Below are 14,309 nucleotides of genomic sequence, written 5' to 3'. Positions count from 1 at the left end.
AGGCGAAAGCTAGGCCTCTTGCACCCAACAGTTAGCGAAATTGTGAATGCAAAGGAAAAGTTCTTGATGGAAATTAAAAGTACTAGTCCAGTGAACACACGAATGATAAGGAAGCAAACCAGCCTTATTGCTGATATGCAGAAAGTTTAAGTGGTCTGGACAGAAGATCAACTACAACATTCCCTTTAGGCCAAAGCCTAATTCAGAGCAAGGCCCTGACTCTCTTCGATTCTATGAAGGTGGGGAGAGGTAAGGAAGCTGCAGAAGAAATGTTGGAAGCTAGCAGAGGTTGGTTCAAGAGGTTTAAGGAAAGAAGCCATCTCCATAACATAAAAGTACAAAGGGAAGCAGCAAGTGCTGATGCAGACGCTACAGCAAGTTATCCAGAAGATCTAGCTAAGTGGCTACACTAAACAACAGATTTTTAATTTTTTTATTTTTATTTTTTTGAAACAGAGTCTCACTCTTATTGCCCAGGCTGGAGTGCAGTGGGGCGATCTTGGCTTATTGCAACCCCCGCCTTCCCAGGTTCAAGCGATTCTCCTGCCTCAGCCTCCCAAGTAGCTGGGATTACTGGCGCCTGCCACCATGCCCAGCTAATTTTTTTTTTTTTGTATTTTTTGTAGAGATAGGGTTTCACCATGTTGGCCAGGCTGGGTCTCAAACTCCTGACCTCGTGATCCACTCGCCTCAGCCTCCCAAAGTGCTGGGATTACAGGTGTGAGCCACCATGCCCGGCCTCTTTTTCTTTTTTTTGAGACAAGATCTTACTCTGTCACCCAGGCTGGAACGCAGTGGCATGATCACAGCTTCTGTAGCCTCAACCTCCTAGGCTCCAGCCATTCTCCCACCTCAGCCTCCCAAGTAGCTGGGAATACAGTCGTGCAACACCATGCCTGGTTAATTTTTGTATGTTTTGTAGAGAAAAGGTCTCACTATGTTGCCCAAGCTGGTCTTCAACTCCTGGGCTCCAGTGATCCTCCTGCCTCGGCCTCCCAAAGTGCTGGGATTACAGGCATGAGTCACTGTGCTCAGTGAAAGTGGTTTCTTGAGATAGAATCTACTCCTAGTGAAGATGCTGTGAACACTGTTGAAATGACAAGAAAGGATTTAGAATATCACTTAAACTTAGTTGATTAAGCAGTGGCAGAGTTTGAGAGGATTTGACTCCAATTTGGAAAGAAGTTCTACTCTGGGTTAAATGCTATCAAACAGCATTAAATGCTACAGAGAAATCTTTTGTGAAAGGAAGAGCCAATTGATGCAGCAAACTTCAATGTCGTCTTAAGAAATTGCCACAATCACCCCAACCTTCAGCAACCACCACCCTGATAAGTCAGCTGCCACCAACGTCGAGACAAAACCCTTCACCAGCAAAAAGATTACAACTCGCTGAAGGCTCAGATGGTTGTTAGCACTTTTTAGCAATAAAGTATTTTTAATTAAGGTATGTACTTTTTTAGAGATAATGCTATTGCACACTAAAGAGACTAGTGCATAGTGTAAACATAACTTTATATGCACTAGGAAACCAAAAATGTTGCGTGACTCGCTTTATTTTGGTGGTTTGGAACTAAACCCAGGACATCTCTGAGGTATGCCTGTACTTTGCTCAATAGCTATTAATTGTCATCGTCATAAGCCCCATTTGTTGACCTTCTACTACATTTTGCCTAGCATATATGTGATACTTTATATTGAACCCTCTAAGATATTATTAATCCCATTTTACAAGTTAGGAAATTAAAGCTAAAACTCACCTGACAAGCTGAATTCAAACTCAGGACCCAAATAATTTGGAATCACCATGCTATGTTATTACCCTAGTAAAAAGCCTATCCACCCACAGGGCGAAAGCACATTATAGTGTTATAAATTATTAACGAGGAATATGGGACATTGAACCTGGCTTCTCAGACATTTCATAAAGTCAGGAGTTATGAACTGCTTGCACTCACGTGACATAGATGCCAATTCCCGGGGCATGTAGCCATCTGTGCCCATCTGGTGCCATACTCCTGTAGCAAAATGATACCTCCAGAGTTCCCTGAAGAGAGGATAGTCTTCATTATCAGGCCCTCCCGATTCATCATAATCTGGGTTATAACCTCCAAACACATATAGGTTGGTATTATCTGCCACGCAACGATGTCCACTTCGTGCTGGTGGAGGTCTGTGGCCTAGGAGAGAAGAGGACAGTTTTCCACAGGTGTCCTACCAGTTTAAAAGCACAAACAAAATTAGGTAACAACCATTTTAGCCTTAAAAGGGGATCAGGAAAGATTTATAACATGGACATACTTATTTGTTTAGATTTATAACATGGATATACTTCCTAATAATACTTCTTATTCACATATACTACTTAAGATTTTAAGGAGCAAGTCTCTACTTCTATTTTTTATGACTACCTTCAGATTTTGATAACTGTAAAAAGCATGATAAATGCAAGAAAATGGCTGACAACTTGAAATTTTCAAGAAAAGAAGGAGGAAAGGTTTAATAATCCAAAAGCTAACAGGACAAGTTTTCTTATTTCCTTAGAGGAGAAAAAAAACACAGGCCAACTAAATTAAACTGTGAATATTAGAGAACTAAATAAATATAATCACGAATATGAATGAGTCATGTATAAATAAAAATACACACACATAAAATCTATGATTTTTCCACAAGATATAATTATACACTTAAAATGAAAACTGGCTGTTAAGGAGTTACAGTAAAATTTTGACTTTAAATAACATCCCGGATATTAAGGTGGTTAACAAAGAATCTCCTTATATTTATCTCAGAGAGCATCTTTCATCCTATTAAGAGCTTTTCTACAATTTAAATTTGAAAGTGTCCTGAAGTCTAAATTATATCAACTTTTTTTTTTTGAGACTGAGTCTCACTCTGTCACCCAGGCTGGAGTGCAGTGGCGCAAGCTCAGCTCACTGCAACCTTTACCTCCCAGGTTCAAGTGATTGTCCTGCCTCAGCCTCCCAAGTAGCTGGGATTATAGGTGCCCGCCACCATGCCCGGCTAATTTTGTGTTTTTAGTAGAGACAGGGTTTCTCCATGTTGGTCAGGCTGGTCTTGAACTCCTGACCTCAGGTGATCCGCCTGCCTTGGCCTCCCAACGTCCTGGGATTACAGGCATGAGCTACTGCGCCCAGCCTCAACTAGTTTCCTAAAAATTACTTCGAGGTTATTTTAGAGTTAAAAAAAAAAAAACAACTTTATTGTAATTTCTGTTATCCTTAAAATGTTTATACCAATCTATACAAACCCTTGCCTAACTTCAGACTCAAAGGTGCTTAAATACATATTGGATGGAATGAGCAGCTACTATAGTTGTGACCCTAAAGATGAACGTACTTTTTTATGTTGGTAATAGAAACTAGTATAAAGTTAATATTTAGGACAACACTAGACACCGAATAAACATGTTGTACATTTATTACCAACCTAATACAGGCCTTCTATATTTAATTTTTAAAATCAAAATCCCACTTTCTAAGGTTATATTTTTAAACAAGAGCTGAAATTGTGCACAGATTGAGAGCAACAAAGAACAGTGAATCACTGAGTCACTCACGTCCAACCTGTTAGTCGTGTTTGAAAGTTTTTGATGGTTCCTCACCACTCAAGTACCAAGTCCCCTGCCCAACATGTTAGAGCTTTTCTCCTACTAACCTTGTCCTACTGTCAATTTCTCACACTTCTCTCTGCTTGGAAAGCCCAGAGTTCCTCCCTTACACCTTGGCCTAGTCTACCTACCTACCTACCCATCAATCCCTACCTGTGGAAATACCTAAGTCTAGTGCACACCACCCTTTTCATCAAATGAACCCTTCCAGTTCAGTACCATACTACTCATATATTAGTGTATACATGTACAATTAATAAGATCACACCTTAACTATGTAAATACCTGAATATCAGGCAAACTATAATCAGCTGGCAAATTTACTAAGCTATGATTTACTTTAAATGAAGAACTCAATTTCTCTTTTCAGGACTCTTGAAACAGAAAGTGTGGTATGGAGGAAAAAATAAGAGCTCCTATAAATGCCTAAGTTTGAATTCAAGTTCTTTCTAATTGCTACTTTGAGCAAGTCACTGACCCTCACTTAGTCTCAGCTTCCTCATTTGCATATTGGGATATTATTACTGCACTTCAAAGATTTGTTAGATTTGTCATGTTGAAATGTTTATTGGCTTATACATGTAACTTTCTAGGAGGCTGTGAGCTATTTGAGTGAAAAGGAATACATTTGTATTTACCTTTCTATAACCAAGCCTTGGGCACACAGCAAACACTAAACAAACGGGGAATCAACTTATTTGGCATTTAATTTTCTCTACGCATTTTGTCAGTTTGTTTTTCTCTTCCAAATAGATTACAAGCTCCTCAAGGGCAAAGGTCATGTATAATAATTATCCCGTATCACCCACAACACCTAAAACAGTTGGAGATCCATAACAGGTACTAAAAGTTTGGTTGACTTTAACGTTAGGCCAAAGTAAACAGTGACAGGGAAGATTAAAACAGTGTCTAACTCTCAGTGGACTTTGGTATTATTACGCCTAACAGATACATGGTTTAGGGAACGGGTGTTGGATTATGCAATGTTCTTCTCAAGACACAAATGCTTCTTTCTAAGAATTAGCAAGACAAATTTAAAGAAGAAATCTAACAGAGTTGCTATGGTCAGCAGACAGGAACTCTAAAAATCTCTGTCATTTGCTGTATTACCTGAAGCCAACAGATAATTTTTAAAGCTGCTTTTGGGCAAATATGAAAAGAAATGCAGTCTATTCTACATTTTCTCTAAATGGCTGTACAGCAGGGAAGGTGATGTTATAAGTTTATTGCCAACTATCTCTGTGACAAATACAATTCACATGGATTACACAGTTGAGGGGTCTGTGAAAAGATGGTTTTGTATTTCTCTACTCACTCATTCAGGTCAAAAATATTGGGCCAGGCATGGTGGCTCACACCTGTAATCCAAGCACTTTGGGAGGCCAAGGCAGGTGGATGACCTGAGGTCAGGATTTTGAGACCAGCCTGGTCAACATGGTGAAACCCTGTCTCTACTAAAAATACGAAAACTAGCCAGATGTGGTGGCAGGCAGGTGTAATCCCAGCTACTCAGAAGGCTGAGGCAGGAGAATTGCTTGAACCTGGGAGGCGGAGGTTGCAGTGAGCTGAGATTGTGCCACTGCACTCCAGCCTGGGTAACAAGAGCGAAACTCCGTCTCAAAAAAAAAAAAAAAAAAAAGTTATTATTGGATGCTGGCTATGTACTAAGTACCATGTGCTGTGCTAGGTGCTGGGGATACAGTGATAAGGCAATGACTACCTCTGTCCTTGGGAGCTTACAGTCGCTTACAGTCCAGCCTGCACAGCCCACGTCAGTAGCCATGAGCCCTAACACATGGCTCCTGAGCACTTGAAATGTGGGTGGTCCAAACTGAGCTGTGCTTTACGTGTAAAATACTCACTGGATTTCAAAGACTTAGTACCCAAAAATGAATGTAAAATTATTAGTTTTCATACTGATTGTATGTTGAAATGATATTTTTAATATACTGGGTTAAATAAAAATATTAAAATTAATGTTACCTGTCTGTTTTACTTTTTTAAATGTGGGTACTGGAAAAATTTTAATTTTGTGGTTCACCTATTTCTGACACAGTGCTGATCCAGCCCAACTGTTGGCTTCTGTTAATAATTTCACGATCTCTGCAAATCACACTTTTGGGTAAAGAGTATCTAATCAATATTTGATAAATATTAAACATCCTGTCAAGGAATCTCATAGCTGAGAGTAAAAAGGCAACTCCTCTTTCTCTCTCACCAGTAACTACAGATTTCTTTCTCATATTTATAACCCAAGAGTGACTAACGTATTAAAAAGCCATTCCGGCCGGGCGCGGTGGCTCACGCTTGTAATCCCAGCACTTTGGGAGGCCGAGGTGGGCGGATCACGAGGTCAGGAGATCGAGACCACGGTGAAACCCCGTCTCTACTAAAAATACAAAAAAAAAAAAAAAAATTAGCCGGGCGTGGTGGCAAGCGCCTGTAGTCCCAGCTACTCGGAGAGGCTGAGGCAGGAGAATGGCGTGAACCCAGGAGGCGGAGCTTGCAGTGAGCCTGCGCCACTGCACTCTAGCCTGGGCGACAGAGCGAGACTCCGTCTCAAAAAAAAAAAAAAAAAAAAAAAAAAAAGCCATTCCATTTTGGATAAACCATGGGAATTTGTCTGTCTGGGTTAATGCCACGGAGACTAAGCATCAATTTTTATTAGGTGAAATATAGCATAGGCTCCTCAACCTTGACAAAACTGAAATTGTGTTTCAGGGTCTAAAGTAGCTCTCTAAATCCTCCCCCAAATTCTCCATGTGCAAATCCCATTTTCCTAAAAATTACTTGCTGCTAATAAAATCTACCATAGAATTGGTTTATCTGACTCAGGAACTCCCAGTGGAAAATGTAAAAGCAAAAAATTAAAACAGAACCTGTATTCACAGGTGAACACTTAATATCCAGAAGGGAACATGAAGCTAAAGGATTATGTCCCTGTGATGTCTGACCCATCCTCTCTTCCATGTCACAAGGACTTGCTCTTTACCCAGGGAGCAAGCAGGAACTTATGGTAACCAGAGAAACGGGTTTTAGTTTCTAGCCCAAAGGCAGAAAGAAGCTAGCTGTCTGAGATGTGACAGAAGGTTAAGTTGTTTCCAATGTTTTCACTATTACAAATAATATTGTAACAAAGCTTCCTCTACATATATTTGTATGCAAACGTATGAGAATTTCTGGAGGTAGAATTTCTAAGTCAAAGGAATATGCATTTAAAATTTTTATAGAAAAAATACAAAATACAAAACAAAAATTTTTTAATAGACACGATACTGTTATAGGGCCATACTGCTCTCCAAATAGAATGGACCAATTTCTACTCCCAGCAATGTTATGCGAGTGCCTACTTCTTCATGCTTTCTTTAACCTTCTCAAATTTGTGCCAATCTGATGGGTACAAATTGGTGTCAGGTTAATTTGCGTTTCCCTTATTTTACTAGTTCACATGTTTATTGGCCCATTTGTATTTCTTCTTTTTGGAACTGCCGGATCATCTCCTTTGCCTGCTTTGTAGATCTATTAGGTTTTCTCACCATTGTGTAATTTTTTTTTCTTTTTCCTTTGAGACAGGGTCTTACTCTGTCGCTCAGGCTGAGTGAGACCCTGTAGTAGCATAATCACAGTGCACTGCAGCTTCAACCTCTCTTCCTGAAGTGATCCTCCCACCTCAGCATCTAAAGTAGCTGGGACTATAGGCATGAGCCACCACACCTAGCTACTTTTTTATTTTTATTTTTGTAGAGATGAGGTGTCATTATGTTGCCCAGGCTGGTCTTGAACTTCTAATCTAAGTTCAAATGATCCTCCTACTCCAGCCATCCAAAGTGCTGGGATCACAGGCATAAGCCACCTTGCCCAGCCCCAAATTCTTTATTTATATGTATTTCTTCCAGCCTGCTCCTTGTCTTTTGTTTATGGCATCTATTAACATACAGAGATTTTGAGTCTCTCAATTTTGTCTTTTACAGCTCCCTTGTTCTATATTTCATTGACCTCTGCATCATTATAAAATGATTAAGATATTCTCATTTATTTCAAATAATTTCATGTTTTGATTTTTTATATTCAGAATTTGAATACATCTGAATTTATATTTTTGTGTGTTGTATAAGGTAGGGCTCTAATTTTTCCTCCCAAAATAAACAGGCTACTGTCCCCAAACCACTTAAAGAAAGCCACCCCTCCTATACTTATTTGAAATGCCACCTTTATCATATACTAAATCAACATGTTCTAGAGTAGAATTAGGAAAATCCCAATATTCAGGTCTAATCCCCTTGGACACAAAATTTATTCTCTTTAAGAATATATGAATATAAATATATATAAACAATATGTAAATATATAAAAGAACATCACAGAAGCTTAAATGCAAAAGCTTGTAAATAAAGTAGTACATAACATTTACTGCTTAATAAGTATATTACTTACAAGATGTAGCCACCTCCAGATGTGCTAATGAACATTTGTGGTAAGGCCATTTAAAAAAAAAAACTTATTGTTAAAAGTATTCATTAGTTATAAATATCAAACAGCCTAAATGATTAATCTATTTAACTGGTTACTTCTTTCCAAATATAAAGGCCAGAATTACCTCTACCACAAAAGACACGTCCTCTGTTGGACCTAGAAGCCTCAAGGAAAGCCAAGGAAGTTTGATCCAGTTAGCTCTCCCATATCCCCCAAACAGCAGGTAGAACTTTTTACTACTCCCAGAGCCCAAGTTGCTCAGATCAAAGCAATCCATTCACACCAGCTCACAATATTACTTCTTGGTTATATAAGCATATCCTACCACAGGGCCTCCCAAAGTGCTGGGATTACAGGTGTGAGTCACCATGCCTGGCCCTTATTACCACCTTGTTTTAATTATTGTAGCTTTGAACTATCTTTCAATATTTAGAACAAATTCCCTTTTGTATTACTTTTTCCCAAAAACTTCTAGCTATTTTTCTCCATTTACTTTTGCAATGAATTTTAGAATGAGTTTGTTAAGTCTATAAAAAGTCCCATGGACAGACAGCATCTTATCCAGGTGATCAAAACTAACATCACCAGTAACGGGACAAATCAATCAACATCATGTGCAATGAGATGATCACAATATTATTTCAGTGGTAGTCCTGCCAAAAACATATAAGCTGAATGTAACTATGAGAAAATGGGGAGAAACCCAAACAAAGGGACATTTTACAATATACCTAATCTGCAACTGTTCAAAAATATCAATGTCAAAAAGACAAAGGCTGAGAAACTGTTCAACACTGAAGGAGGCTAAAGATACATGACAACAGAATGCAACACACAATCTCAGATTTTCTACTGCTATTAAAGAAGGTTATTGGCCCAGCACAGTGGCTCATGCCTGTAATCCCAGCACTTTGGGAGGCCAAGGCGGGCAAGTCGCCTGAGGTCAGGAGTTCGAGCCCAGCCTGACTAACATAGTGAAACCCTATCTCTACTAAAAATACAAAAATTAGCCAGGCGTGGTGGTGGGCGCCTGTGATCCCAGCTACTCAGGAGGCTGAGGCATGAGAATCGCTTGAAACTGAGAGGTGGAAGTTGCAATGAGTCGAGATTGCACCACTGCACTCCAGCCTGGGCGACAGAGCGAGACTCCGTCTCAAAACAAACAAACAAACAAACAAACAAAAAGAACATTATTAGGATAGTGGCAAAATAATAATGGCAAATCTGAAACAAGGTCTGTAACTTATATACTAGTATTAATTTTACCCATTATTTATAGGATTAATAATCAGTGTTGATGCCTAATTTTGATACAGGTTCTGCAGTTATGGAAGAGAATGTCTGTTTTTCAGGAGCAAACACTTTGGTACATAGACATAAAGAGATATGGCAAAATAGTGAAACACTATCTCTACCGACCCCGCCAAAAAAAATTATCCAGGCATGGTGGTGCATTCCTGTAGTCCCAGCTACATGGGTGGCTGAGGTGGGCTGGAGGATCACTTGAGTGCAGTAAGATATGATTGCACCCCTGCACTTCAGCCTGGGTGATAGAACAAAACTTCATCTGTAAAACAAATTTAATTAAAAAAAATTTTTTTTTAAAAGACATGCTGGGCTCAGTGGCTCACATCTGTAATCCCAGCACTGTGGGAGGCCAAGGCGGGTGGATCACTTGAGCTTAGGAGTTCGAGACTAGCCTGGTCAACATGGTGAAACCCTGACCCTATTAAAAAAATACAGGGCATGGTGGCGCACACCTGCAGTCCCAGCTACTTGGGAGGCTGAGGCGGAAGAATCACTTGGACCTGGGAGGTGGAGGCTGCAGTGAGCTGAGATTGCGCCGTTGCACTCCAGCCTGGGCGACAGGGTGAGACCCTGTCTCAAACAAAAAAGAGAGAGAGAGCAAGACATCATGTCTGCAATTTTCAAATGGTTGAAACAGAAAAATATGTACGTACGTATTGTGTATAAAGGGGGAAAGGGAGAGAAGAGAGGGAGCAGGATAAAGTAAAAGAGAAAATAACATTTAGGGAATCTGGGTAAAGGATACAGGAGAAATTTTTTTCCTTTTTCTTTTTTTTTTTTGAGATGGGGTCTTGCTCTGTCGCCCAGGCTGGAGTGCAATGGCGCAATCTCGGCTCAGTGCAACCCCCACCTCCCGAGCTCAAGCGATCCTTCCACCTCAGCATCCTGATGAGTGCTAGGACCCCAGGCGCACACCACCACGCCCAGTTATTTTTTCTGTATTTTTGGTAGAGACGACGTTTTGCCTCGTTGCCCAGGCTGGTCTTGAGGCTGCTAACTCCTGAGCTTAAGCCATCCACCCGCCTCGGCCTCCCAAAGTGCTGGGATTACAGGCATGAGCCACCGCGCCCGGCCAGGATACAGGAGAATTTCTACCATTTTTGCAATTTTTCTGTTAAACCGGAAGTTCTATGGGAATTAAAATTCAATTTTTAAAAAGTCCCTTGAGGATTTTATCTGGGATAGCCCATTAAGGGAAATAATCCCTAGCCATTTATTCTTGTCTTTTTTGATGTCCCTGAGTATAGTTTCTTTTTTCTTTTTTTTTGAGACGAGTCGCGCTCTGTCACCCAGGCTGGTGCACAGTGGCGTGATCTCGGCTCACTGCAACTTCCGCCTCCGGGTTCAGGCGATTCTGCCACCTCAGCGTCTGGAGTAGCTGGGACTACGGGCGCACACGACCTCAACCAGCTAGTTTTTTTTTTTTTTTTTTTTTTCCGGGGAGGGGGTTTTTTTGTTTTGTTTTGGAGACGGAGTCTTGCTCTGTCCCCCAGGCTAGGGTGCAGTGGCGCAATCTCACCTCACTACAACCTCCGCCTCCCCGGTTCTAGCCATTCTCCAGCCTCAGCCTCCAGAGTAGCTAGGACTACAGGTACGGGCCACTGTGTCTGGCTTTTTTTTTTTTTTTGAGACGGAGTCTTACTCTGTCGCCCAGGCTGCAGTGCAGTGTCGTGATCTTGGCTCACTGCAACCTCCGCCTCCTGGATTCGAGCAATTCTCCTGCCTCAGCCTCCCGAGTAGCTGGGATTACAGGCATGCGCCACGACGCCCAGCTAATGTTTGTATTTTTAGTAGAGACTGGGTTTCGTCATGTTGGCCAGGCTGGTCTTGAAGTCCTGACCCCAGGTGATCCGCCCACCTTGGCCTCCCAAAGCGCTGGGATTACAGGCATGAACCATGGCACCTGGTCGCCCAGCTAGTTTCGTATTTCATCAACAGTTTATTTTTTTTATTTCTAAGTACTTCATAAATTTCCATACAATTGTAACTAGATACCTCTTTTATTTTCTAATTGGTTGCTGTTAATATATAGGAAGGTGGTTTATTTTTGCAAGTTTAAATTTTGTCCAGCCAATTTTCTGAACTCTAGTATTAGTTATCATGAATTATCTTGAATTTTATAGGTAGACAATCAAATCATGTTATTAATGCCAACTTTAACTCTTCCTTCCCAATATGTGTACTTCTCTTTTTTCTTTTTTCTTGGTCTTCTATTGTATTGGCTGAAAACTCCAGAACAAGGTTGAATAGTGGAGACGGCAGTGGACATCTTTGTCTTGTTTTTTTACTTTAATGAGGATACTGGTAAGGTTTTGCCATTATGTATGTTTGCTATTGGTTTCTTATCAATAAATGATACATCATATGTGATATTTACTACTGGTTTCTTATAGTATTCTGTCATAAAATAAATCTTCTTTTATCCCTGGAAGCATAAGAATGTTTTCCCTTACCAGGAATGGATGTGGGGTTTATTTGTTTATGTATTTTTGAGACAGGGTCTTGCCCTATTGCCCAGGCTGGAATGTAGCAGTGTAATCACTGCTCACTGCAGTCTTGACCTCCCAGGTTCAAGCAATCCTCTCATCTCAGCCTCCCAAGTAGCTGGGACCACAGGTGTGTGCCACCATGCCCGGCTAATTTTTAATTTTTTTTTTTAGAGACAGAGTGTTGCCCAGGCTGGTCTCCAACTTTTGGGCTCAAGAGATCCTCCCACCTCAGCCTCCCAAAGTGCTGGGATTACAGGCATGAGCCACTGTGTGCCCAACACAAAGTTTGTATTCAAATGTAACATACAGAAAAGCACATATGTCATAAGGGTACTGGATGTATTGTAACAAAATGAACACATTAAATATCAAATTTTATTAAATGCTTTATTTAATACAGCAAAGTCACACTTTTTTCTTTAAGCCTATTAAAGTAGTAAACTAAATGCATTCCACAAATAAGGTCCATTTGATCTTGATTTCTTCTTAGATTTGTCCCTGCAATCTTATGTATTTTTTATTTACCACTTTTTCTTGCTTTATTTTCCCACTTTTCTGATTTTATTGAAATAAGCTTTCTTTTTTCCCCTACAAAGATCTGTATCTTATTACCCCTAATACTTTCTGAAAAATAAACTTTCATTTTTTTTTTTTTTGAGACGGAGTCTTGCTCTGTTGCCCAGGCTGGAGTGCAGTGGCGCAATCTCGGCTCACTCTAAGCTCCGCCTCCCGGGTTCACGCCATTCTCCTGCCTCAGCCTCTCCGAGTAGCTGGGACTACAGGCGCCCGCCAGCACGCCCGGCTAATTTTTTGTATTTTTAGTAGAGACGGGGTTTCACCGTGGTCTCGATCTCCTGACCTCGTGATTCGCCCACCTCGGCCTCCCAAAGTGCTGGGATTACAAGCGTGAGCCACCGCGCCCGGCCAACTTTCATTTTTTTAACACTCTTCAGAAAGAACCACATCTGGAAGGACTCGCCTGTTAATGGTGGTTGAGTGAAGATGTGAGGCAGGATCTTTGCTTTTTAAATTTAATTCCTTTTATTGTTAAATATGGCATGCCTTAGAATTTACATAAATATAAATGTACAAATTATTATTATTTAATTTATTTATTTATTTTGAGACGGAGTTTCGCCCTTTTTGCCCAGGCTGGAGTGCAATGGTGTGATCTTGGCTCACCGCCTCCGCCTCCCGGGTTCAAGCGATTCTCCTGCCTCAGCTTCTCAAGTAGCCGGGATTACAGGCATACGCCACCACACCCAGCTAATTCTGTATTTTTAGTAGAGGCAGGATTTCACCATGTTGGTCAGGCTAGTCTCAAACTCCTGAACTCAGGTGATCCACCCACCTCCGCTTCCCAAAGTGCTGGGATTACAGGCGTGAGCCACTGCGCCCGGCCTTAAATGTACAAATTATTAGAAAGAGAACACGTAACCACCATCCAGCTCAAGAAACACAATACTGCATAAAGAGCTTAACAAATTATTAAAATAGGAACATATAATCGTCATCCAGGTCAAGAAACAGAATACTGCCAGCACCCAGAAGCCCTCTGACTGCCTGTCTTGATCACACCCTCCAACCTCCCTTCACTTCTAGAGTATCCTACTTCCTGATTTTTAGGGCAATCATAAAAAAATCTGTTGTCTTTTTATAGCTTTATTATACCTAGGTATGCATCTCTAAACAATACTGTTTATTTTGGCCTAGTTTTAAAGTGTATTTGAATAGAATAATATAGTATGTAGAATAATATAGTATATTTTCTTTCCGGGCTCTTTTATTCACAATTAAGTTTTTGAGATTCATCCCTGTTCTAGGAGAACAGAGGTGATCTGTTCATTTCCCTTGCCAAATATTAATTACTTGTATGAATATATATCATAATTTATTTATCCAGTCTAAGTTGTGTGAAGAGGCATTTTGGGTTGTTTCAAATTTGTGGTTCTTAATGTTACTACAAACATTTTTGCACATGTTGCAAGTGCACAGGGGCTCACATTTCTGTTGGCTATAAATCTAAACATGGAATTTCTGAATCTTAATGTATGCAAATCTTCACCTTCATTTGGTAAAGCCAAAATGTTTTTCAAAATGGTTGTACCAATTTACATATCCAAGGGCAGCATGTGAGAATTCCTGTTGTTCCACATCCTTGCCAATATTTGGTATTGCCATTGTCAGTCTTTTTAATTTAGCAATTCCTGTGAGTTTGTAGAGCTCTCGTGGTTTTAATATTCATTTCTCTCATTACAATGAGGGTGAGCACCTTTTCATGTTTATTGGCCATTTGAATTTTTCTTTTGGGTAATGCCTGCTGATATGGTTTGGATCTGTGTCCCCGCCCAAATCTCATGTTCAATTGTAATCCCCAGTGTTGGAGATGGGGCATCGTGGGAGGT

General features: G+C 40.4%; 1 protein-coding gene across 1 annotated transcript in view; it reads right to left on the bottom strand.

Moving 5' to 3' along the window:
• The window catches only part of KLHDC10 (kelch domain containing 10), a 65,606-nt gene that overhangs the window by 18,014 nt on the left and 33,283 nt on the right, over positions 1 to 14,309 (bottom strand). Inside the window, exon 3 of the mRNA XM_032761732.2 lies at positions 1,959 to 2,180. Within this exon, the coding sequence (XP_032617623.1) occupies positions 1,959 to 2,180 (222 nt within the window). The remainder of the gene's footprint in view (positions 1 to 1,958; positions 2,181 to 14,309) is intronic.

This window comes from Hylobates moloch, unplaced genomic scaffold (assembly GCF_009828535.3).
Source record: "Hylobates moloch isolate HMO894 unplaced genomic scaffold, HMol_V3 SCAFFOLD_1, whole genome shotgun sequence".
Taxonomy (NCBI): Eukaryota; Metazoa; Chordata; class Mammalia; order Primates; family Hylobatidae; genus Hylobates; species Hylobates moloch.
Note: the sequence above shows the minus strand (reverse complement) of the source record. Positions and strands in the feature narration are given on the sequence as shown.